We start from the raw sequence: 26,199 nt of genomic DNA on the forward strand, positions 1-26,199 counted from the left end.
TTCGAACTCAAAGAGATTTCCCTGCCTCTGCCTCCCAAGTATTGGAATTAGTGGCAAGTGCCACTCACCAGTCCCTCCCTTTTCTCCTTGCAGCCCCTCACCTGTCTGAGCTCTTCCTGCACCCTCCCAGCCCTATGTCCCCGCTTGTAGGGGTTCTCTGTTTCATGCTATCTCTCTGAGCATCCTGATGCTTCCAACCTGTTTCTCTGTCCTTACTCATCTGCATTCTGAACCATCTCTGCATCCTTTATGTCCCTGGTCAGTCACCCCTGTCCTGCCTGGCTCTCTGTCACCCCTCTCCCACCCGCCCCAGTCACAATCGCCCCGGGAACGTCAGCGTGTGCTGCAGGCTCAGGCGGACTGGCCAAGCAGCCCAGTCCCGCCTGTGGCCCGCTGGGAGCCCGTGGGTTCTCGGCGGGTGTGCTGGGCAACTCCCCGTGCATGCTTCTGGGCATCCCGAGGCAATCGAGCTGTGGCCATGGGGACGCGCAGGCCCTATACGCTAGTGGACACCACGCCGGCCAAGACCATCTTGGTGTACCGCAACGGGGACCAGTTTTATGTGGGCCGCAAGTTCGTGTTCTCGCGGCGCCGAGTAGCCAACTTCGAGGCTCTGCTGGAGCAGCTGACGGAGCAGGTGGAGGTGCCCTTCGGTGTGCGGAGGCTCTACACGCCCACACAAGGCCACCAGGTGCTCGGACTGGACACGCTGCAGGCCGGTGGCAAGTACGTGGCTGCAGGCCGGGAGCGCTTCAAGAAGCTGGAGTAAGTGCACCCTCTGAGACCTCTTCCTACCCAGGCCTCTGCAGCAGCACGACCCACCCAGCTCTCTGCATACAGCACACCTCACCGGGACCTCACCCAGCTCTCAGGAGCAACATAACCCACTGAGGGCCTCATCTAGGGCATTTGGCAGCAGGAGCCATTGTCTCTGGGAGCAATAGGCCACACATAGAATGTGGGGTTCATAGAATCTGAGGGGTACAGATTAATTTGCATTATCCCAGGCATAATTTATTGCTATGAAATAGATGCATGGTATCTGCTGGTGAATTCAACACAGAGAAGCATTTAAGCTTCATTTCCTTCACTTTTAGGTTAACGACATGTGAAATTGGGCTCCAATCTGCTGAATAAAACCATGAAACCCTTCTCCACTGGTAGCCCAGTAAGGGGGCCTTAGATTCTATAACTGCTGAGCAAGTGAGCAGTTAAAATTAGTAGCCACCAGATGGTAAGATTCTAATTGTGTCACTGGCAAACAATTGTAAGTGAAGCTAGCAGTCCTGGAGTTTCTCCTCCAGTGATGACCAGGGGCTTGAAAGGTCTTCCTTCACCGAGTAGGGAGAGGGTATGACAGGCCAAGGCAGGAGGTGGGAGAGAGGCAGTTAAGGCCCATCAAGAGGACAAGGACCCCTCTGAGTAGGACTGACTCTGGGCAACGTTGGGCAAACCGGATCTCAGAGTTCACGTTCTTATCAGTGAAGCAGGCTGGAGAGTGCCCACCTCACAGCACTACCTTAGGGGTTAGGTAAATGTCCTTCTTTAAGGTACCTGCACCCAGGGCCACTTTACAGCTTCCTCTCCCTCAGTGACCACCAGCCCCAGCAGGCTTCACATACCGCTGGCTTGTAGGTTCCTGAGGGACTTTGCTCTCTCTCTGCTCTGCTTCTGTGCTCTTGGGAGAGCAACACTGAAAAGCACATAGCACTCTGTTTTGGTGTCTCAATTTTATGGATTAATTTTTGCATTTTTGCAAAATGTAATGGTAATGGGTTGTCTCCTTTGGGGGACTACTGTTTATGAGGAAAATAGGAAAGCCAGAATCTTAGAACTCACTACAACATGAGCTTGGAAAAATGGAGCACATGAGCCTTTTAGGAAGTTTGATGGACAGGCCTGTGGGTGGAGGCAGGGAGGGGCAGAATCGCAGGCTGTACAGCCACAGGCTGAGATTTGCCTGGTCCACACAAGTTTGAAAGAGCTGAGCATGAGCTTTTCTCTTTCTCTTTTGGGTTTTTGAGACAGTTTCTCTGTGTAACACTGCTGTCCTAGTACTCAATTTTAGACCAGACTGTCCTTGAACTCAGAGATCTTCCTGCGTCTGCCTCTCAAGTGCTGGGATTAAAGGTGTGTGTCAGCATGCCCAGCTTCTTGTTTTTAAAAAAAGGGAGGGGGTGAGGATCTGGAGTGATGGCTCAAAATTTAAGAATACGTCTAAGTTTAAGAGGACTCTGGTTATTTCCCAGAACTTACATGGTGGCTCACAGCTACCCATAACTCCAATTCTAGCCTCTGAGGGCATAGGGCGTGCATGTGTAACACATACATGCATGCACTCATCCATACACATAAAATAAACATAAAACAACCACCAAAAGGACCGACATCCTGTCTACCTTAGACAAGGACTCACTATCCTGCTGGTGACTGCATCCATGGTTTCCTAATCACCTACTTGTGGAGATCCATCTCTTCTCTGCCTTGCCTGGAGAGAGGTTAAGTTTGGTAACTTGAGTCTGTGACGAATACTTATTTCTTTTCCCCCCACCTACCAACGCTCAGCTAATCCTTCTCTGCATATGGCTAAAACTATAAAGATTGGCAACACTAGAATTTTTTAAAAGTAAATAAGGAGACTTAGAGATGGATCTTCAGCTACTCTGCATTACCATTTAAAACCTGCTTTTATTCTGTGGGCACACAGAAGGTTCTTTGAAAGTCCTAAGGTTCAAAAGTTCTGGTAAAAGGAGGACACATCTGAAGCCCTGTGAGTGAGTGTAGAAGTTCTCCTTTTCAGAGTCTGGGCTCTGCTCTTTGCTGGCCAGCAGTGCTGTTTCATCACGGTAATAGTAACCCGAAGATAAATTGGAAACAGGATCATGGGCATTGCTGTGACAGACCTCACCATGTGTTTTTGGGAGGAGTGTGGAAGGACTTCGGGATTTTGGGCAAGAAAAGGCATTGAGCATACAGAGCTTGATGGACTGTTCTGTGGGAGCTTGGAAGATAATGTTGAGAACAATATAGATGATGGACACCTACCTTGTGAAGTTCCAGAGGGAAGTTTGAGAGTTACTTAAAAGCCTCCTGCTATTTGAGCTAAGAATTTGTGGTCTAAAATTGTGGTCTAACTGACCAGAACCACTGAAGTAAAACCTTTGCTTTATGGGGACACTTGATGGTGGTCAGTGGAGCTAAAAAATAATTGGTGATTAAGAAGAGACCAGCATACCCCTTCCCCTCCCAGCTCAATAACCTTCCCTCTGGAGGAAGCCTGTTAGCCCCAGGATCATCCAGTCCTGCAGAGCTTCAGGAAGAGCCAGGTTAGAGTGTGTCCAACCTTTTTCCTGCCAGCAGAGGAACATCCAGGCCTGCAGGTCCACAGAAACACACAGCCAGAAGAAGTGACCAGTGTGCAATTCCCTGATCTCCACTATCAGGCCCGGGGCTCAGCCTGCCTCCCTAAGGAATCCTGCCATTGTCAGGAACATCCAGATAACACCAGGGACAACCAGATGGCAAAAGGCCAGTGTAAGAACATCCAACAAGAGCCAGGGCAACATGGCATCACCAAAACCTAGCTTGCTTACTACAACAACCCTGGACACTCTTGACACAGTGGAAGCAAAAGAAGACAACCTTAAATACAACCTTATAACCATGGTAGAGGGCTTAAAAGAAGATAAAAATAATCTCTTAAAGAAATACAGGAAAATTCAATGACAAGTGAAGGAAATGAATAAATTCCTTAATAATATACAGGAAAATACTATTAAACAAATGAAGGAAATGAATAAAACTGTTCAAGACCTGAAAAATGGAAATAGAAACAATAAAACACAAAATGAGGCAATCCTGGAGATGGAAAACCTAGGGAAGAAAACAGGAATTACACACACAAACATAACCAACAGACTACAAGAGATGGAAGAGAGACTCTCAGGTATAGATAGAAGATACAATTAAAGAAATCTATACATCAGTCAAAGAAAATGTTAAGTCTTAAAAAGTTCCTGACACAAAACATCTAAGAAATCGAACACTATGAAAGGACCAACCTAAGAATAATAGGAATAAAAGAAGGAGAAGACTCTCTAGCTCCAAGGCCCAGAACATATTTTAACAATGTCATAGAAGAGAACTTCCCCAATCTAAAAAAAGAGGTGCCTATAAACATACAAGAAGCTTACAGGACACCAAATAGATTGGACCAAAAAAAAAAATCCTCTGGCCACATAATAATCAAAACACTAAACATACAGAACAAAGAGAATATTAAATACTGAAAGGAAAAAGAGGCCAAGTCCTATAAAGGTGGACCTACCTCCTCCAAGTCCTACCTTCTCTCCCACATCTCCTTTTTTCTATTCCTCAGAATAGGGGAGCCCCCCCCCCCAGACAACCTAGCTCATCTAGATATGTGAGGACTGAGTTTATCTTCCTCCTCTGTGGCCTTGTAAGAAAGTTCCATCAGGAGGAAGTGAAAAAAAAAAAAAAAAAGCAGGCAACATAGTCTGTGTCAGAGATATCCCCCATTCCCCTAACTAGTAGGATGACATGAATAGGCTTATCTTTTTGGGGTCTGTGCATTGTGGTATGCCTATCCTGTACTATATGACTAAAATCCACTTGTAAGTGTCTTCCTGGGTCTGTGTTAGCTCACTCAGGATGATCTTTTCTAGTTCCATCCATTTACCTGCAAATTTCATGATTTCCTTGTTTTTAATGGCTGAGTAGTATTTCATTGTGAAAAATGTACCACAGTTTCTTTATCCACTCTTTGGTTGAGGGAAATCTAGGTTGTTTCCAGGTTCTGACTATTACAAATGAAGCTGCAATGAACATGGTTGAGCAAATGTCCTTGTTGTATGGTGGAGCATCTTTCAGGCGTATGCTCAGGAGTGGTATAGCTGGGTCTTGAGATACAGCTATTCTCAGTTTTCTATTCCCAGTACCAAATTGGTTTCCAAAGTAGTTGTATAAGTTTGCACTCCCACCAGCAATGGAGGAGGGTTCCCCTTTCTCCACATCCTCGCCAGCATGTGTTGTCACTTGAGTTTTTGATCTTAGCCATTCTGACAAATATAAGATGGAATCTCAGAGTCATTTTGATTTGCATTTCCCAGATGACCAAGGACATTGAGCATTTCTTTAAGTGCTTCTCTGCACTTAAAGAAATTCTTCTAAAGAATTTGAGATTCTTCTAAAGAGTCTGTTTAGTTCTTTATCCCATTTTAAAATTGGATTATGTGATTTGTTGGTGTTTAATTTCTTGAATTCTTTATATATTCTGGATATTAGCCCTTTATCAGATGCAGGATTGGTAAAGACCTTTTCACAATCTGTAGCCTGCCATTTCATTCTATTGATAGTGTCCTTTTCAAGAGGTCCCATCATTATTTGCTATTTGTAGGTGATATGATAGTATACATAAGTGACCCCCAAAATTCCACCAGAGAACTCACTCCTGTAACTGATAAACTCCTTCAACTAAGTGGCTGGATACTAGATTACAATGACAACCGGGCTGAGAAAGAAATTAGGGAAACCACACCCTTCACAATAGCCACAAATAATATTAAGTATAGGAGGGGCAACTCTAACCAAAGAAGTCAAAGACCTATATGACACAAACCTCAAGTCTTTGAAGAAAGGAACTGAAGAAGATATTAGAAGATGAACAGATCTCCCATGCTCAAGAACTGGTAAGATTAACCTAATAAAAATGGCCATTTTACCAAACTCAATCTACAGATTCAATGCAATCCCCATCAAAATACCAACACAATTTTTCACAGACCTTGAAAAACCAATTCTAAACTTCATATGGTAAAACAAAAAACTCAGAATAGTGAAAAAAATTCTATACAATAAAAAAAAAATTCTGGAGATATCTCTATATCTGACCCCAAGCAATACTGCAGAACAATAGTAATAAAAACTGCATGGTACTGGCATAAAATTAGGCTAGTTGATCAATGAAACAAAATTGAAGACCCAGAAATAAACACACACACCTATGCACACCCGATTTTTTAACAAAGAAGCCAAAACCATACAATGGAAAAAAGACAGAATCTTCAACAAACAGTACTGGTCTAACTGGATGTCTACATGTAGAAAAATGCAAATAGATCCATATTTATCACCCTGCACAAAACTCAAGTTCAAGCGAATCAAAGACCTCAACATAAAACCAGATACACTAAATCTGCTAGAGAAGAAAGTAGGTAAGAACCTTGAACTCAATTGGCACAGGAGACAATTTTCTGAACAAAATGCCAACAGATCAGGCTTTCAGTTTCTGTTAAAACTGGACAGATGTATTAAAGACACTAAGAGACCACAGATGTCAGCTGTGACTACTACACCCAGAAAATAATTTTAATCACCATAGATGGAGAAAAGAAGATATTCTACTACAAAAACAAATTTAAACAATATCTATCCACAAATCCAGCCCTATAAAAGATACTAGAAGGAACACTCCAACCCAAGGAGGCTAGCTACACTCAGGAAAACACAGTAAATAAATAACCCCACATCAGCAAAACCAAAAGAAGGGAAGACATGCACTCTACACACAAACACTCTACCACCACCAACATCAAAATAACAAAAATTAACAATTATCAGCTATTAATATCTCTCAACATCACTGGACTCAATTTCCCAATAAAAAGACACAGGCTAACAGAAGGGGTGCAAAAACAGGATCCACCATTCTGCTGTATGCAAGAAACACACTACAACAACAAAGTTAGACATTATCTCAGAATAAAGGGCTGGAAAAAGGTTTTCCAAGCAAACGGATCTAAGATGCAAGCTGGAGTAGCCATTTTACTATCTATTAAAATAGATTTTTAACTAAAATTAATCAAAAGAGATGTAGAAGGATACTTCATACTCATCAAAGGAAAAATCCACCAAGATGATGTCTCAATTCTGAACAACCACACCCCAAATGCAAGGACACCCACACTCATAAAAGAAACCTTACTAAAACTTAAATCACACATCAAACCCCCACATTAATTGTGGGAGATTTCAGTATCCCACTCTCACCAATGGAGAGATTGAGACAGAAATTAAACAGAGAAATAATGAAATTAACAGATGTCACGAATGAAATGGACCTAACAGATACTTACAGAACATTTTATCCAAACACAAAGAACACACATTCTTCCCAGCACCTCACGAAACCATCTCCAAAATTGACCATATAGTCAGTCGCAAAGCAAGTTCATAGTGCTAGATGTGGTCATAAAGGGGAGAGTTCTCATACTAGCAATTTAAAAACACACCTAAAAGCTCCAGAAAAAAAGAAAAAAGAGTCAAACACATCCAAGAGGAGTAGATGGCAGAAAACAATCAAACTCAGGGCTGAAGTCAATACCTTAGGAACAGAGAACAATAAAAAGAATCAATGAAACCAAGAGCTGGTTCTTTGAGAACAAGATAGACAAACCCCCAGCCAAACTAACTAAAAGGCACAGAAACAGTATTAAAATTAACAAAATTATATATGAAAAAGTAATAGAACAACAGACACCGAGGAAACCCAAAGAATCATTAAGTCTTACTTCAAAAGCCTGTATGACACAAAATTGGAAAACCTAAAGAAAATGGACAGTTTTTTTGAAAAGTTTCACTTACCAAAGTTAAATTAAGATCATGCAAACAATTTAAACAGTCCTATAGCCTCCAAGGAAATACAAGCAGTCATCAAAATACTCCTAACCTCAAAAATCCCAGGGTCAGATGGTTTTACTGCAGAATTCTACTAGATTTTCAAAGAAGAGGTTGTACCAATACTATTCAAACTATTCCACAAAATAGAAAAAAAAAAAAAAGGAACATTTCCAAAGTCACTCAGTGAGGCCACAGTCACCTATACAATAAAAGAACTGGAGGTATCTCCATCCCTGATTCCAAGCTATACTATAGAGAAATAGTAATAAAAACTGCATGGTACTGTCATAGAAACAGACTGGTTGATCATTGCAATTTAATTTAAGAACAAAAAATAAACTCACATGCCTATGTATATTTGATTTTTGACAAAGAAACCAAAACCATACAATGGAAAAAAAAGAAACATCTTTAACAAATGGTGCTGGTCTAAGGGGATGTCTACATTTAGAAAAGTGCAAACAGATCCATATTTATCACCCTGCACAAAACTCAAGTCCAAGTGGATCAAAGACCTCAACATAAAACCAGATACACTAAATCTAATAGAAGAGAAAGAGGGGAACAGCATTGAACTATACAATTAAAAGTTGTACAGGAGACAACTTTCTGAACAGAACACCAACAGCTCAGGCATCAAGATCAACAATAAATGTGATCTCATTAAATTGAAAAACTTCTGTAAGGCAAAGGATACTGTCAATAGTACGAAACGACAGTTTACAGATCAGAAAAAGATCTTCACCAACCCTACAACTGACAGAGGGCTAATATCCAAAATATATAAAGAACTCAAGAAATTCAACACCAACAAACCAAATAATCCAATTAAAAATGGGGTACAGAGATATGGGGTACAAAAAACCCCAATTAAAAATGGGGTACAAAGAATTCTCAACAGAGGAATTTTGAATGTCTGAGAAGCACTTAATGAAATGCTCAGTGTCCTTAGTCATCAGGGAAATGCAAATCAACACAACTCTGAAATTCCATCTTATACCCAATGACTAAGATAAACTCAACTGACAGCACATGCTGGTGAGGATGTAGAGAAAGGGGAACACTCCTCCATTGCTGGTGCAAATTTGTACAACCACTCTAGAAATTAATGTGGAGGTTTCTTAGAAAATTGGAAACAGCTCTAACTCAAGACACAGCTATACCACTCCTGGGTGTATACCCAAAAGATACTTCACCATACCACAAGGACACTTGATCACGTATGTTCATAACGGCCTTATTTGTAATAGCCAGAAACTGGAAACAACCTAGATGGCCCTCAACTGAAGAACTGATAAAGAAAATGTGGTACATTTATGGAATGGAATACTACTCAGCTATTGAAAATAAAGGCATCATGCAATTTGCAGGCAAATGGATGGAACTAGAAAAGATAATCCTGAGTGAGGTAGCCCAGATCCAGAAAGACACTCATGCTATATAATCACGTATAAGTGGATACTAGCCATAAAGTACAGACATAACCATACTTCAGTGCATACCCCCAGAGAAGCCAAGGAGAGCCCAAGGGAGGAAGCTTGAATCTCAGAAGAGGAAATAAAACAGACATCTAAGGTAGATGGAGGGAAGGAACTGTGTGGGAGAGGGGTGGGTAGGGCAAAGGCGTGAGGATCAGGTGTGGGGAGAGTGGGGCTGGGTCAGGAGAAAGCCTGGGAGGGAGAACAGAAATTTGTTGGGGATTACCTCCGGGACAGGGGAGGTGCCCCGGAGTCTATGCAGGTGACTTTAGCTGAGACTTCTAGCAGTGGAGGTTAAGGAGCCTGAAGTCACCATCTCCTGTACACAGGTGGGACTTCCAGTGCAGGAATGGGGACACAACTCACCCATAAATCCTTTGATCCAAAAATTGTCTTGCCTATAAGAACCTATGAAGATAAAGATGGAGCGGAGATGAGGGAATGACAAACCAATGACTGGCTCAACTTGAGACCCACCCCATGGAAGAGAGCCAACCCCTGACACTCTGCTATGTTTGCAGACAGGAGCCTAGCATAATTGTCTTCTGAGAGGCTCATTCAACAGCTGATGGAAACAGATGCAGAGACCCACAGGCAACTAACAGACCAAGCTTGGGGAGTTCTGTGAAAGAGTGGGAGGAAGCATAGATGGAGCCAGGGAGGTCAAGGACACCAGAAGAAGACCTACAAAGTAAACTAAGCTGCATCCATGGGGGCTCACAGAGACTGAACCACCAACCAAATAGCATGCATAGGTTGAAACTAGACCCCCTGTACATACAGAGCAGATGTGAAGCTTGGTCAACATGTGGGTCTCCTCTCAATGGGAATAGGGGCTGTCTCTGACGCTGTTGCCTGACTCTGGATCCCTTTCCAATAGCTGGGCTGCCTCAGTGGGAGAGGATGCGCTTAGTTCTACTCTGACTTGAGGTGCCAGGGGTGGTACCCCTTGGCGGCCCTCCCTTCTCTGAGAAGAAGGAGAGGGGTAATGGAGTGTGAGAGTGGGATTGGAAGAGGAGGGAGGGAGCTGGGATTAGGCTTGTAAAGAGATTAAACAAACAAACAAATAAATAAATAAATAAATAAATAAATAAATAAATAAATAAATAAGGAGAAAAGCAAGAGACCAGCATTATTGAGGTGAAATCTTCTGGGAAGTGTTTTCTCATAGTGAACATACAGAAACTGTTACAAAGGCAGCCAAGGTTGTACCTTGCAGTGACTGCTGAACTTGGTAATGTGTAAGAGTTACCCAGGTGGCACTGGTTTTGAAGGCATGAAGGGATCATGGAGAGCAGCTGAAGCTTGGAACTGTGAGAGGCCAAGAGAGACTATTGGCGAAAGTACAGCCCTGTTGCAGGAGGCCCCAGCATTTTTGGAAATGCTGGAATCGTTGGATGATTGCAAAGAACAGCAGCATCTGTGGGGGAATGGAGCCTGCCTGAGCCTAAAAGCCAGGCTGTGTGTGCTGTAGAGGACAGAGCCTGAGACCGTGACCCAGGCCCTTTGGAGGAGCCCGAAGATCATGAGTGAATCCCAGACATTGGTCATTGAGTGATTGTTGAAGTTGGCTTTTGCTTTGATCTGATTGTGACTATGTCCTTGTTCTTCCCTGGTTCTTGCCCTGGTTCTTATTTAAGTTAAATAAAACAGTATTTAACTTAATTTTGATCTTTACATGAACTCATTTTAAAGAGACCGAACTTAAAATGTGATTGAATTTTGTAACGACTGTGGGACTTCTAAAGTTATTTATGTCTTATATTGTGATATTAATGTTAACTTGGGGATAAAGGGGAAGGGGGTTCTAATTGAAAAGTGATGTGTTTGTGTGTCAAGTTGACAGGGGCAGTTGTGCTGGTGAGTTTTATGTTAATTTGACACAACTAGACTCATTGGAGAGAAGGGAATCCCAATGGAAAAATGCCTCCTATGTAAAAATCTGGCTGTAGGCAAGCCTGTAGGTCATTTTCTCAATTAGCGATTGATGTGGGAGGGCCCTATTGTGGGTGGGGCCACCCCTGGGCTGTTGGTCCTGAGTTCTATAAGAAAGCAGGCTGCACAAGCCATGGGGAGCAAGCCAGTAAGCAGCAGCTTTCCTGGTGTCTGTATCAACTCCTATCTCCAGGCTTCTTGCCCTGCTTGGGTTCCTGCTTCACTGCTTTTCTTGATGAACTGATATATAGAACTATGAGTGAAATAAGCCATTTATCCCCCAACTTGCTTTTGTCATGGTGTTTCATCACAGCAATAGTAACCCTAAGGAGGACAGGTAGAAACATTGAGAAGGAGCATAGAATCCTGTTCCTTTAGTGACCTGTTTGAAATGGTCCCCTTAAACAGTCACTTGTTAGGGCTGGAGACAGGTTTTCAAGCTTCAGGGCTGCACTCAAGGGAGGGTGGTGTGTGAGGATGTCCTGTCACTTTCTCTGAGCTATTTCCTCTATAGGTGGAGATGACTACAGTGCTTGTGTGCTGTTCATCCCAGTCCTTGGAGCTAGTGACACAAATGTAACAAGTTCTAGGTCAGCCTGTACTGCAAGAGTCAGTACAGAAAAACCCAAGACCAAACCAACCAACCAACCAACCAACCATTACCCAACATCACCACAAACTCACAAGGCTCACAAATTATATAATTATCTTTCTTTAAAATATTAAAAAGATTTATTTATTCTTTTAAAAAGAATGTGTGTGAGTGTTTTGCCTGCATTTTATCTGTATACCATTTGCATGCCTGGTGTCTGCAAAGGCCAGAAGAGGGCCCTTGGAACCTGTGGAACTGAAGTTACAGAGGGTGTGAGCTCCTGAATGGGTACTGAGAACTGAACCTGGGCTCTCTGCAAGAGCAGTGAGTGAGTGTTCTTTACTACCAAGCCATCTCTCTAGCTTTAGATCATTCATTCTTTCTTTCTTCTCTTTCTTTCTTTCTTTCTCCCCCCAAGGCAGGGTTTCTCTGTGTAGTCTTGGCTGTCCTGGAACTCACTCTGTAGAACAGGCTGGCCTTGCACGGAGATCTGCTTACCTCTGCCTCCCAGGTGCTGGGATTAAAGGTGTGAGCCACCACCGCCTGGCTAAATCATCGTTTCAAAGGTCACTCTAATGAGTACATTCATTCGAGGGAGAGTCATGTCATTGGGGAGAGTTCCACAGGGCAAGGTCAGTCAACAGAACTGGAAGTGTCCCACATCACATTCTGATTTGGATTTATTTATGACTTGTGGGGTTGTCTGCTTTATTGCTGACGCGGGCTCCTATGGGCAGAGGCGCCAGGGTTCAGCGTGAACGTTGTCTTTCTAACTGTGATTTTCTTCTTTTGTATTTTTTTCAGCTATATTCAAATCGTTCCCAGAAAACCTGCAAAGATGAGGAAATTGAAGGAAGTAAGTGTTTGAGACTAACTCATAAGAAAGCTGAATTAGGCCACTTTGGGAACAGGTTTATAACTTCTTTAAGCTTTTTGTGAACCATCATGGGGCTTTAGTGTTTTCCCCCTTTCCTGTTTCCTGTTTCATTATGTATATTCTAATTTGTGTTCCCTCCTGTTGTACAAGGAGGCATCTCTTAGGGGAACCTCTTTCACACCCCCTCTCTTTTCCTGCAGGATATACTATTACTTCCTACCAGGAATCTCTTGCTGGCTTGATGAGGGCTGACGACTTCTCTGAGTAGTTTTTGTTCGTGAGCAGCGCTTTGGTTTAAAGAGGGATCAGTGGAGGTTTCCACTTTTGGTGTGAGGCTGATGGGGAAGATGCTTTAGGTGGTAGCTGGGTGCATCATCACTCCCTCCACTGTGTCGGCTTGCTTCCTTCCTGCACTCTCCTTTTCTGAAGACCTGGCTCCCTCCCCTCAGGCTGGCCCAGAGGCTGCATTGTCACTAATCAAGCATTGAATTGGACCACATAGGGAAAGCACTGGCTAACTGTGGTGAACACCCCTCTGATCAAACCTAGGTTGAATCCCTCCAACCCTCTCTAGCCTTGCTTTTCCCCTGTAGTTCATCACTTTCTTCTCTCCCAACCCCATCTCCCACTTACTGTTTTCACAATAGCCTTCATTAGTGCCTGGCAGGAAGGGGATTATCACCAACCCAGGAATGGCTGGGTCTCATTTGCCTACCTCCTCATTTTTTAAAAAGGACGTAATTGAAGGGGTTCTGGAGAATGAACTCCCTCTGAGAACATTGTCACTGGAGTGTGGGTGTTCCCTCAGCATGCACTTTCCTGCTTTTGGGGAAAAGAGAGGCTTCAGCTACTTGGTGATGATTATAGTGATGGGGGCACAGCAGGGCTGAGCAGTGAACTCCTGCTTTCCTTCTTAGCCTCCCAGAGGGGGCTTTACAAAGCACATTCAATTGTCTCAGTCATATAACTCATCATTAAAAAAATGTCTTTGTGTGTGTATATCTCCATGGGCTAGTGTGGGCATGTGCATGCCACAGCATGCGTTACAGTACATGTGTAAAGGTTATTGAGTGTTCTCACCTTCCACCTTATTTGAGGTAAGGTCACTTAGCCTCTGAGTGAGCCATGCTGGCCGACTGTAGGGATTTTGGAGATTTTCATCTCTGCCTCCCATATCACTGCAGGAACACTAGGGTTACAGATGTGCATGCTCCAGCAACCCAGCATTTGTGTGGGTTCTTGGGGTTCAAAGTCAGATTCTCACCCTTGCATGGTAAATGCTTTACCCACTGAGCCATCTCCCCAAGTCCCATGACTTGTTATTTTTAAGTTAAAGAATTGAAACATTTCCTAAAAGATGAACACTTAAAGCCCACATAGCCGGACTCCTGCAGGAGCCCCAGCAACACTTGGCCTGTGTGCTCCCCAGGAGTCCTCAGTGCCATGCACAGCCAGGGACAGGGCTGGGAAAGCCAGTGTCTTCCAAGATCTGCCTTTCCCCTCTAGGAGATGGCATGCTGACAAGTGAGTTTTGACCTGTCTCAACTTCCTGACCTCGCTGCTTCAGGGTGGCTGACCTTGTGAGACTCCTCTGTTTTTCGAAAAGGAGGAAGAAGTTTGATTGCAGGGAATGGCAGGGATACAAAGTGATCTTGGGGTGACCCAGTATGACCTTTTTTGGTGATTTTTTTTTTTTTTTAGATTTGTTTATTTCATTCTGTAGACTTGAATGCTTTGCTTGCATGTATGTATGTGCATCATGTGTGTGCCTGGTGTCTGCGGAGTTCAGAAGAGGGTGTCTTGCCCCTTGGAACTAGGGTTAAGTTGTGAGCTGCCATGTGGGTGCTAGGACAAGTGCCCTTAACTGCTGAGCTGTTTCTTCAGCTCTGTGACCTTCCTTCTTTACAAATGAAGCAAGAGGGCCAGGCGATACAGCTCAGATTTAGAAAACACGCTTAGCATGAAGGAAACCTGGGGCCACCAGGAGTGGTTTGTCACTATAGTCCCAGCATTCTGAGGGGTGGAAGCAGGAAGAACTGGGATCAAAGCTGGCCTCAGCTATGTAGTTCGTTTGAGAGCAGCCTATGTTAAATGAGACCCAGTCTCAAGAAACAAAACATTTTTATAAATAAGAACAAGAACTGTGCAAGCCATGGCATGCTCCATGAGACCCTCATGGTCTCTGGGACCTATGCATCTTTGACATTAATTGCTCAAACAGAAGTTTAGACATCTGATGTTTAGTGATAGAGCTTTCTTAATGGACACTCCACCACCTTTCCACATGCACACTGGGGTATTATTGATCATTATCAGGTGTCTTTCTGGATGTGATTATGTAAGGATGTCTCTCCTTGGCACTAGAGTCTTTTTGGTTTAGGCTTTGCATGGCAAGAGATGCTTGGATGTTTTCTGAGGTCAGGCAGACAGCATGAGAACAAGTAAAGGGCAGAGGACTTGCAGCACAGTGACAATAAGCTGTCAGGCAATTGCCAAGGTGTATTTTCCCTCTGAAAACCCTGACGTGGAGAAGGCGTTTGTTACTGTGACTGCTTCATACTCATGAAGACCAGGCAGAGGAATGCTAAGCACATGAGCCTCATGTTACACTAGTAAGAGCCAGAGCCACCACACCAGGGGTCCCTGAGCCAGGTGTCTGTTGTTCTGAGCCCAGTGCTCATGGCTATGAACCGTGAGGACACACCTGTGAGTGGCTTTTCATGGTGACAGTTTTCGAAGCCGTGTGTTCCTGGGAAGATTGTATAATCAATCTGGTTGTCACCTGGCTATTTTGTGGGGTTGTCTTAGAAATTAGTAATGCTGTTTTATAGGACTGCTTAGAGCCAGTCGGCAACTGCAGCTGCCACATGTGAGAAATAGTCACCTACCGTGGGCTGGTAGGTCTATGTGTGGGACTTATGGGCTATGACAAGTCTGAGTGAGACTGTCTCTCCATCAGACAGTAACAGCCACATTTGTTACACTCATCAAGGACATGATTACATGGAGTACTGGGAACAAGAATCCGGAGCGTGCAGTTAATAGCTGCAGTTATTTAATTAGGCAGGTGCTATCAGGGTTAATGAGTCATTAACACATCAGACGAGCAATTAGCCTATTGTTTCCATTGTTGTATGCAACCAAGCAGAAAGCCATTCCTAGGGTGTCTATACCCAGTAGAATTTCTCAGAGTGCAATTTCTGCTGTTTCGTTTTTTAGACCAGGTCTGTAAAGACATGCCCATTGCTGATACTCATGGCACTGAGCTTTCCCACTGGAGCACGCAGGTATGCATCATTTTATATGCAACACAACAGAGCAACAGTGGATGTGCGCATGCTTTCTGCAGCCTTCACTGGCCTCCCCTGACTCTGGATCCTTTTCCCAGCACTATAGCTGTGTGCTCATCCTGGTACCTTTTTCTCATCCACTGTCCATTCAGCTTCATTGGTAGTTACCACAGTCCCTTGGAGACTACTTACTGGTGAGCACTAGGGTTATTCTGTTCCAGGACTTATTACCCCAAGAAGGCTCATACTTGAAAGGACGGTGTAAGCCATGAAACAAGAAAACCAGGAGCAATATGAAGGCTGAGTCGTTGCAATCTCTCATCCGTATACTTAGCTTTATAAACACAGGCCGGTCCAGCTCTCACACCTCATCACAAAGCTTCATTAGGCAATCAATGGCTAACAACTGGGGAATAAGTGACTATGGAGTGCTCAGAGCCCTACATGGGAATTACTATCACACTCCCAACTCCCAAGAGTTGTTAAGAGCCAGAGCTCAGAGCTCAGGGAATATTGCTGCAAAATAACATTTTCTTGACATAGTAAGAACACTGCACTCACGAGTTCACAGTAGCCGGGGTTGGTAGCACAAGACTTGTATGAGATGGAGGCAGTCAGCACTGCAGCGTAGAGAGGGAAGGGAGGTGAGAGGCGTGACTCCTAGCCGAGGAGATATTAGCAGTTGTTGAACCGTGCTAATTGGACTCTGAATTGTGAAAGAAGACCTGAAGTGGGTTTGGGGATTTAACTCAGTGGTAGAACACTTGCCTAGCAGGCATTCGGTCCTCAGTTCTGGGGGTGGGGGGGAAAAGGCATGAATTTAGGAGGTGGGTGTTGGGGCAGCTGGAGAGAGTTGGAAGGACTGAATGGGAGGTAGCAATGATATGATTTAAATACATTATATTTACGTGTGAAATAACCCAATGATAATAACAAATTGAAAAGAAAAATGTAAGACCCCAAACCAAATAAGGGGGGGGAGAGATAGGGCAGACACCCTGAAGGCCAGCTGGGGTGCAGAACATGAGTGTGAGCAGTCACAGAGTACCCTGTCTCTCTGTGCTGTGAACAGAGGGTTGGATCTGGGGAGTTAGGTCTGTCAGTAACATTGCTTGCTACACTGAGTCTAGCTCCGGCACCCATGTAAAAACAAAAACAAAAAACAAAATTGGGGCTTCCTGGGTGTGATGGCATTAACCTGAAGTCCCAGGCCCCTGGGGGCAGAGGCAGGTGGATATCTGTGAGTTTTAAGTTAGCCTGGTGGTGCCGAGTTGTGAACTAATCAGTGCTGCCCATATGGGCATAGAGTGCCTTCCACCAGAACAAGGGCACACACCACAAGCTACACTGCTAAAGAAGACGGACCCTCCCTCTCCCGGCAGCTGGAAACTGACAGTATGTCCTTAGCTAGAGGTGGGGCCTCTAGAGTCCCTCCCTTCTCTGTGCTGGAGTGCTGCCTGGCTTGACCTTGACAGGGCCTTGTGCTGGCAAACACAGCTGCTGTGAGTATATGAACGGAATGTCTTTGTCCGGAAGATACTATTTTGCAGCAATATTCTTTGACCTTTGGCTTTTATACTCTTTCTACCTCCCCTTTCCAGAGACAGAAAGATCCCCTAAGGCTCTCTGGCTAGTCAGTCTAGCAAGTTTATGAGCCCCAAGTCCCGACAAGAGACCCCCATTTATAAAATCAAGGGATGGGGGTGATCCTAGGCAATGACACCTGTGAGGTTGACATCTGGCTTCCACATGTATTCACCTATGCACCTGTGTACTTGAGAAGACAACACACACACACACACACGAGGTTGGGAATGGTAAGAGATGGGGTGGGGGGGGGGAGCTAGTAGGGGACAGAGTGGCTAGGAGCAGTTGGGGGGCAAGAAACCAGGGCCCCTTATAGGTCTTTGATTGCTGATGGAGGTGCTGGTGGTTTAGCTGAGAGGATCCAGGCATGGGAAGAGGTCAAGCATCTTCCCAGTGTCATATTTGCACAACTGGATCTTGCTGTTGTCATCTAAGATGGTGAGGTCTGAATTGGACATGCGTGTGAATGGTCAGTGATTCTGCTAGGGCCAAAATAAGACTGAGATGTCTGAATGGGCTCCCTCCTCCCCCCCTGCATACGTTAGGGGTCTCTCATAGTAACTTAATTTCAAGTGCTTCTTACAATATGATAGATACCACACAGTGCCTTTTATGAAATGCTCTGTCATTTAGTTGTCACGAGAATCCTGTAAGGTCTGTCATCTCCACTGTAAGAATTAGAAAACTGCTGCCCGGAGAGTTTACAGAGCTCTTCCTGTTGGAGCTGCAGTCTGACCTGGGTCATCCAGCCCTCAGCCTGTGATTTCCTACCTGAGGCTCTGTGAGATTTGTTCTATTTTCTACCCCCTGGGGGTGCCTCTGTTCTGGCCACTGGTAGCCAATGGGTACAGTAGATGCCAAAGCCTGTGTCCCTCTTCCAGGCCCAGCGTGCCACACTCCCTCCATTCTTCTAAATGTGGTTCCCAGGGTTCAGGGTCTCAGTGGAGGTGAGCCCCCCCACCCCCCAGCCAGGTCTCATGACTCATATGGAGGTGTTTGTCAGACAGAGGTTCTTCTGTGCCTCTAGGTGAATGTGGATTGGGAAGCAGGGTCTTAGCAGAGTAAGGAGGGAGAACACCTGGCACTCTGTGAGGTATGAGGTGCACAGCCCTGCAGAAAGGGTGCCCCATGCAGTGCACAGTGTGAGGCAGGAGGGCCGCCAGGCTCTGGGTCTTCATGAGGGATGGTCTCCTCTGTGTCACTCTAGAGATAACCTTCATCTTTGGGGGGTGGTGAGTATGGGAAGGAGGAGAGCCTGGATTATGGTGAGCCACAGGCCCTCTCCTATTTTGCTGAGCCTGAAGCCTATGAGGATGTGAGATACAGGCTAGGGTTATTGATGGACAGTATGAAGTAGCTGATAGATGTGGCAGGGAGCTACAGTGCTGGAGGTTTTATGCCCCAGGTGAGACCTTGCAGGATGCTGGACAGTGATAGGAGGTGACAGGGAAGTGGGACTCAGAAATGATTGACCCTGTGACCAGGTGAAGAAAGTGAAGGCTGGCACCAGGCCACAGAACAGTTGTGGGGTATGAACAGAGACAGAGGGTGTGGCCTAAGTGAGTGGGTATAGGGACAAGGGCTGAGAGGTGAGGAAGGGCCTATGCTGTTCACATGGTGGATTGAGCAACAGAGACCAATGGTGAGGGCCTTTCATGATAGCACTGGAATGGCCTACAGGGTCTCTGGCTTCGGGTGCTGGGCCAGTCTGTTGCCCAGTACAGGGATAGCCTTGACTCCTCAAACCCTTTCCTCTTGCTTCTCTGTGCACTCCTGGGCAGTAGGCTGGTAGAAGAGAACTTTTGTTCTCCTGTATCAGGACCCCTCTCCCCAATTGCTTCCTGTTTGAGCATCCTAAGGAGAGGTCCCGAGAAGGCTCTGCACTTCCCTCTGTATATTTATTCCTAGGAAAGAGCCCAGCACGCCTGTGGAATGTAGGGAGGTGTTCCACCTGGTCTGAAAATGGAAGCCACCTTGTCTATTTCTCTTAACCTGTAACTTGTCCAGCAGAAGCATAGACACTCCTTGGCCACCAGTGTGTGTTTACTGGGTGCATCACTGGGTTTGTCCCTAGTATGAGCTTTGCATTCTCCTCAGCTTTGTCACCCTTTCCTCTGACACTCTTTGTGTCTACCTCCAGCTCGCCTCCACTTGGAGCACATGACCTTCAGCCTACATCACCCCCTCATGGTACCCTACTGGAATGATGTTGGGCCCCAGGTGCACGCCCACCTCTCTGAGTCCCTGGGGACCTGTCCTTGGTGCTCTATCACCTTGGTGATTTTAGGGTTGTGCTGTCCTTACTGTTGGTACTGACTAGTGTTTGTTCATCTGAAGCTAACTCTGAGCCCCATGGTTTGTTTTGCAGATCAAGCCGGTGGTACACTGTGATATCAACGTGCCTTCCAGGTGGCAAACGCAGAAGAGGACATCCCGACATGTAAAGTGAGTTCTGTAAAATCCGAGTATGTCCTGGCTCCTCACAGGCAGTGCTCTCTCACCAGGCCACTTGTTCTCAGCCTCGTCCTCACCTCTTCATCTGCCTCCTCTCCTCCTCTGTCTCTCTGACCACACACCACCTTCTCTGTGGCCAGCCTTCAAGGGCTGTTCTCTGAGGACACTGTCCAGGCAGGGTGCCATCATTTTGCACCAGTTTCCCTGGGGTAAAAAAGCAGTTAGAAGGAGAAAGACATGGTCCAGTTAGGCAAGCCTTGCTTCTTGCACCTATCTTCAAAGTCTCAAGGACTGTGTCTTGGAAGTCCCTCACCTTCAGCTTCCAAAGGGGAATCATTTAGAAATACAAGCCAGGGGTTCTCATAGTGCATCTTGAAAATTCCAGCCCCTCCAAAACTAGGATCTCAGCATTGGGAGCCTTTCTCGGAGCTATAATGTGCAGAGAAAGGGTAAGCACATGGTTAGTTTAAAACCAAAACATCAGGAGCCTGACAAGATGGTTCAGTGGGTAGAGACACTTGCCCACAGGCCTGACAAGTGAGTTCAACTCCTGGATGCTATAAGGTACCAAGAAAGAATTGGCTTCTTGGAAGTTGTCCCCTGATCTTCATGTTGGTTTTATACTCACACATTCAAACACACATATTTAGATACAAAATAAATTTTAAAAAAAGGTTTTGGGCCATTGGTTCAGTGAGAGAAAGTGGTCGCTACTGAACCTGATGGCCTCAATTTAGTCCTCTGGACTCACATGGTGGAAGGATAGAATTGACTCCTGCAAGATACTCTCTGACCTCCACATAAGTTTTGTGGCATGTACAAGCACACTCATGTGCACACAGCACTTGAGTACACACACAGACACACAGACACGAAATGCAGTTTTAGAACACTTGAAAAATACCTTGGCATCCCTGAAATCATAGCTGCAGTGTTTCTAAGTTTTGGAGGCAGCATCTCTCTCTATAGATCATGCCACACCCATAGGGAACACAACTCATATGTGAGCCCTGGTTGATGAAGACACACATACCTCTGTAGCTATAACCTGGGACCGTGGCCCAGTCTATTGTTGACGCGTGCCGAACATGTGTTTCACCTCCTGATCTGAGTGCTGGAAAATTCCACTAGATGGACCCAAATAGCCATCTAAATGCAGCGTCCTTCCACTACGAGAAAAAGCTGATCTTGTCGGCCGGAGGACTTGCGACTGTGAAAGCAAGCAGAGGTGAGGGATTCTGTGTCAGGCGTTCGGGATAGGACTGACCTTTCCTTGCAATGAAATGGGCAAAGCTGGCATGATCTGTAGAGGGCAGCTTCTGTTCTGTAGAGGGAAAGCCTGGAGCTCCTTGAGTTGGACACAGGGCCACCACGTAGATAGTTGTGACCACAGAAGTGTGTAGTCACCCAGTTGGAGGTTGAGGCTCGGATGCGGGAGGAGGACCTGGTTCTGCTCTCAACTGTGGAATCTGACGTTGCAACTCGGTAGGAACATCCTCCAGCTATGCTGCTCTGTAACAGGGTTCCCACTCTCAGTTCAGTTTTGCGTGGAGAAGTAAAGGATATGGTGTGTGGGGGGTGGGCGTAGAGAATTTTACTTCCATTATTTCTTAGAAGCGAGCTGGCAAAAGGTTTCCAAATTCTGGGATTGGTTTTCCCAGGGACCCCCTTCTCCCCGTAGGAGTGTTATTAAGTGTGTCTAGGGTGTTTTGGTGTTTTTGTGTTTAGGAGGAGAGGTCATTGGCACTGGGGATAGCAGGCAGTTATTTGGTCTGTTGGTGAGCAGGAGAAGGCAGGGACAAAGGTGACAATGAAGACCATGCTCCAGGTCATGGACAGAAGTTGACTGTATCAGCATCAGGTCTGCTGCCTAGCTCTCAGGGCAGCTGTCTGCCTTGGGTTATGCTAGCTGCCAAGGTTCTTTTTGGTGGAGCCTCAGGGAGAACCATCCATCTGGAGGCTCTTCCCATCTCAGCAGTCCTTGAAGTTTTAGCAGTGAGACCTGGCCCTGAAGTTTAACATCAGTGTATGCAATGGGCACAAGCATGCAGAACCCCAAGTGAGGTAAGTTCATTGGCTGGAGTGGTCCTCTCCACTGAAAGTCGTGGTGGTGGCTTACACAAGCGGGTGGTTTTGGCGACCTTGGTCTTTGGAGGCATTTTGGAAGAATTATTTGGAAAACAGAGGATACGCGTGTGTGATGACAGAGTGGTCTTTGCTGTTGGTTGTATCGTAAAATCTATCTGTTCCCATGGAGGAGGCGGCAGCCAGGGAACAGCTCCCCTTTGCCTGCACCACATCACAGGTTTTGCTGAGGCTGTGTTTGCAGTGGAAGGAGTAAGGATGACTGCTGGTCCAGATAAAGGCTGAAGAGTCTGAACCCACTGTTTGTCTACTGTGTCTGCCATTTTGTCCTTTCTGCAGTGAGGACTCATATGGTGCAAATGAGATGCAGTGGTTCTTGTGATAGAGGCTACCCCAGTGGTCACCCAAGCAGACTAAATATCTGGCCTTCCCATGCCCAGCTTCTCTCAAGGGTGAGGTTGTAACGTGGGCTGTGGAGCCTCTTTGTGCCTCCTTGGGAGGCATAATGAAGGAGTCTTTCCCAAGGGAGAAGAGGAGTCTCATTGTGCCTGGGCATGAAGTGGGGCTCAGGGGTTTGTCCTGTGTTTGGAAGCTACTTGGAGTCCTCATGAGGTGGGGAAGAGGGTACTGGCTTGACATACACGTCAGTTCGTTCACGAGCATCTCTTGAGTTCTTTGTACTATAGGCCCCACCGTGTGTGTGTGTACATATGTTCACATGTGTGTAGGTGCATGCACACGTGTGTGCACCTGCGCGTGTAAGGCAAAGGGTAGCTTTTGTTGCCATTCAGATGCCATCCTCCATTGTTTTTGAGACAGTCTCTCGGTGGCATAGAACTTGCTAAGTAGGCTGGCCTGGCTGGCCAGCAAGCCCCAGGGATCTGCATCCCTCCTGTTTCTAAGCGCTGGTATTACACTTGCTCACCACCACACCTGGCTCTTTTATTTTCTCTCTATTTCTCTCTCTTTCCTTCCTTCTTTTAATATGTGGGCTCTGGAGAGCAAACTGAGGTTCTCATTCTGGCCAGGCAAGTACTTGCATGTAATCATGCATGTTCACAAATGTTCAGTCACATGTGTTGAGGCCAGGGATTGGCACTGGCTGTCTTCCTCGGTCGCATGAAGGCAGGGCCACTCACCGAGCTTTGAGCATGCTTATTCTTATCCTTTTCTCCGCTTTGCAGGTATTGGTGGCATGGGGGCTGTTAAACCTTCCCAGCTTTCATGTGGGCACTAGGGACACATGCTTGGTCCTCACATTTGGTCAGTGCTGTGTTCACTGAGATACCTTCTCATCACCTTCTCCCTTTAATTACAGTCATTGTCTGAGACAACAGCAGAGCTTCTAGAAGGTGCGCCACTGGGGTACATTCGTGGCTGGTTTATTAGCTGCTGTTGTGAATTCTTCAGAATGTACTAGTTTTCCAGGTTTGGAAGTGGGGAAGCTGGGACCCCAAAACAGCAGAAAGTTTAGTTGTCCACCTGTGTTTCATCTGACCCCTGAACGCTGCTGCCTCACACATTTGCTAAGCGTGCCAGGTCAGAGGAGACCAAGAGACTGATGGAGACTTGTGCTCAAGACCTCACTGTCCAGCAGGGAATGAGTGGTGAGAGATGGAGCCATGGAGTTCTAGAACCAACTCTAGAGACTTTCATATTAAGAACTTTCCAGTTCAACTTAGCAATTTGAATTGGTTCTTGGGTAAAAAGTGTTTGGGTTGCTTTATCAGTGGGGAGGAATAGGCAGCCAGCCCAAGTGTGAGGTAAGATTCATGGCTTTTCCCAACACAGTGGATTTTGGCCACTATAGCACAGTGGTGGCCACAAGAATAAATATGGCCATCACTTTCTTGAAGTATGCAGCCATCAGTCTGTTTCTGAGAAGGGAGATATTCAGAGGAATGACGGTTATCCCAAAGAACTCACTTCATCTTTGGAGTCAAAGGGACCTGATTTTGCACTGAGCCTCTGACTGGGAAGCCACTGGCTTCTGTGTTTCTTCAGCTGGGTCCTAGAGTTGTGGTATTTGCTTTAGTGAGTTATTGGAAAGATTGAGACAATCTTTGTAACGTACATGGAGAGTGCAGTGAACGGCAGCTTCCATCATTGCTTGCTGGCTGAAATCTGTATACCATGTCTAGATCCATATGCTATTTCCCATATTCCAAAATTTAAAATATTTTCCTTTCCCCTATTGCTGGAAAGTCTGAATGTGGGTCATGTGCTAGCTGATGTGTGCCTCTCCTTACCTACTTCAGATTCTTTTTTAAATAAATGAGTTATATTTTAAGAGAAGCGTATCTTTGTAAAGAGTGCCAACAAATATCCCATCCTCCTTTCATCCCAGGTTCTCTTGTGACTTCTCTAGCAGCGACAGACAGCTGCTCCCTGTCTGTCCAGGCAGTCACAGGTGTACATGCACTCCAGGTCCCTTCACTGTTTTTCATATGTAGTTTATCCAGAAGATAGTTACTTCTTAGCAGTATTTATCAGTATGTCATGCCTTGTAAAACAGCTACAGTGTCTTGAAGCCCACACATACCTACCATCATGGTGGGAAATGTGTGGCTGTCTGTCACCTATCCATGGAGGACTTCTGGAAACTGGGCGTTTAGATAAGGTTGGCTGTCCTGCTCTTTACAGCGCTGGGTGGAGACTGATGGAACCTTGGACAACCCTAGCTCTACAAGGTATCTGGATGCCTGCAATTCAGAGATGATTCTATCGGTCTCATCTTTGAACTTGGACTTCTCTAACTTAAGATTTGGAGATTACATGCATTTCTTTCCTTTACCTTAAATATTTCTAAACATCTTATTTACTTATTATGAAAATGTGGGAATCTAAAAATGAAGGCTCAATGGCTCTTTGATTCCCCTCCCCTCCTGGGGTGGGGTACAGCCTTACCAGGGCACAGAGGAAGATGATGCAGCTAACCCTGATAAGACCTGATAGGCTAGGGTCAGACAGAAAGGGAGGAGGTCCTCCCCTATCAGGGCATAGGTGGAGAAAAGGGAGGGACGGTAGGACTGGGAGGAGACAAGGGAGGGGGCTACAGTCAGGATACAAAGTTAATAAATTGTAACAAACAAATAAATACAAGAAAAAAAAACGCTCAGAAAAAAAGAAGGCTCAAACTCCATAGGTAACCACTCCCTAGGAACAACCACTGGTACCCTTGATGCACATAGATTTGTGTGCGTTCCATCCTGAAGCTTGATGCTGCTTTTAATTTATTTTAATTATTTTTAAAAGCATTCAGTAGATTTGGTCATGAACCCCCTGGTAAATGCTAATTCAGGCATAAAAAGTTTTGCGTAGGTGTGTGACTTAGCATATGGTAGTATTATGATTTATTTAGCTGTAGCTCCATGATCAGACATTTAGGCCTTTGTATCTTCGTTTTTCAAAAACAACTGTAGCGTGAGAGATGTCTGCAGAACCCCTCTAAAATATGGCAGGCATCATGGCCAGCGCTTGTATTCCCTGCACTAGAATGGAGGAGACAGGTGGGGTGTTGAGGCTCACTGGCCAACCCAACCTAGAGAGTTGGAGGCCAATGAGAAGTCCTTGGAGAGTTCTAGGCCAATGAGAAGTCCTATTTCCAAAAAACGAGCTAGACAGTGCTCAGCAGAGGTTGTCCTCTGACCTCTACATGTATGTGCACCTGCACATACACATGCAAACTTAAAAGACGTAGACAAAATATAACATGCTTGTGTTAAAATACTTATTGCTGTTAATAATCTGTATTTAGAAGGATTTTTCACACAAATCATTTGCAGTCATTGAAAACACTATGCCGACTCTTCATTGTTATGGTGACTTGCAGGTGAGTCACAGGGGCCATTTCCTTCTCCAGTTTTTCAGTGTTTTGAACACAGAAGGAACTAAAGGCTGGTGCTGGCCAGCTGCAAGTCTCTCTTGCTACAGAGCTTTAGTGGAGGAAGCAGATTCTGTCTATTGGGACAACATCTTTAACAAATGCTTATATCCTCTGAGGAAAAAAAAAAGATGCACTTATCATAGTCTAAGTTACTAATGTTTAAGGAAAATACACCCCCAAACAAACAGCAAACCAACAACAGCAAATAACATAAAGAAATTCCAGAAGCTTTCAAGTCCGAGTTGTAAAGTTGAGTTTGCACACTGTTAAAGCACAGGCTAAAATAAATAAGCCTTGTAAGTCACACCTTTTTTTTT

At 45.2% G+C, this 26,199-nt stretch overlaps 1 protein-coding gene across 1 annotated transcript in view; it reads left to right on the forward strand.

Moving 5' to 3' along the window:
* Positions 1-478: 478 nt before the first annotated feature.
* The window catches only part of Dcdc2c (doublecortin domain containing 2C), a 76,468-nt gene continuing 50,747 nt past the window's right edge, over positions 479-26,199 (forward strand). The window contains exons 1-5 of the mRNA XM_055621696.1: positions 479-765; positions 12,508-12,559; positions 19,826-19,897; positions 21,043-21,139; positions 21,640-21,689. Coding sequence (XP_055477671.1) covers positions 479-765; positions 12,508-12,559; positions 19,826-19,897; positions 21,043-21,139; positions 21,640-21,689 — 558 coding nt within the window. The remainder of the gene's footprint in view (positions 766-12,507; positions 12,560-19,825; positions 19,898-21,042; positions 21,140-21,639; positions 21,690-26,199) is intronic.

The sequence above is a fragment of the Psammomys obesus genome, unplaced genomic scaffold (genome assembly GCF_907164565.1).
Source record: "Psammomys obesus unplaced genomic scaffold, mPsaObe1.curated_primary_1811, whole genome shotgun sequence".
Lineage (NCBI taxonomy): Eukaryota > Metazoa > Chordata > Mammalia > Rodentia > Muridae > Psammomys > Psammomys obesus.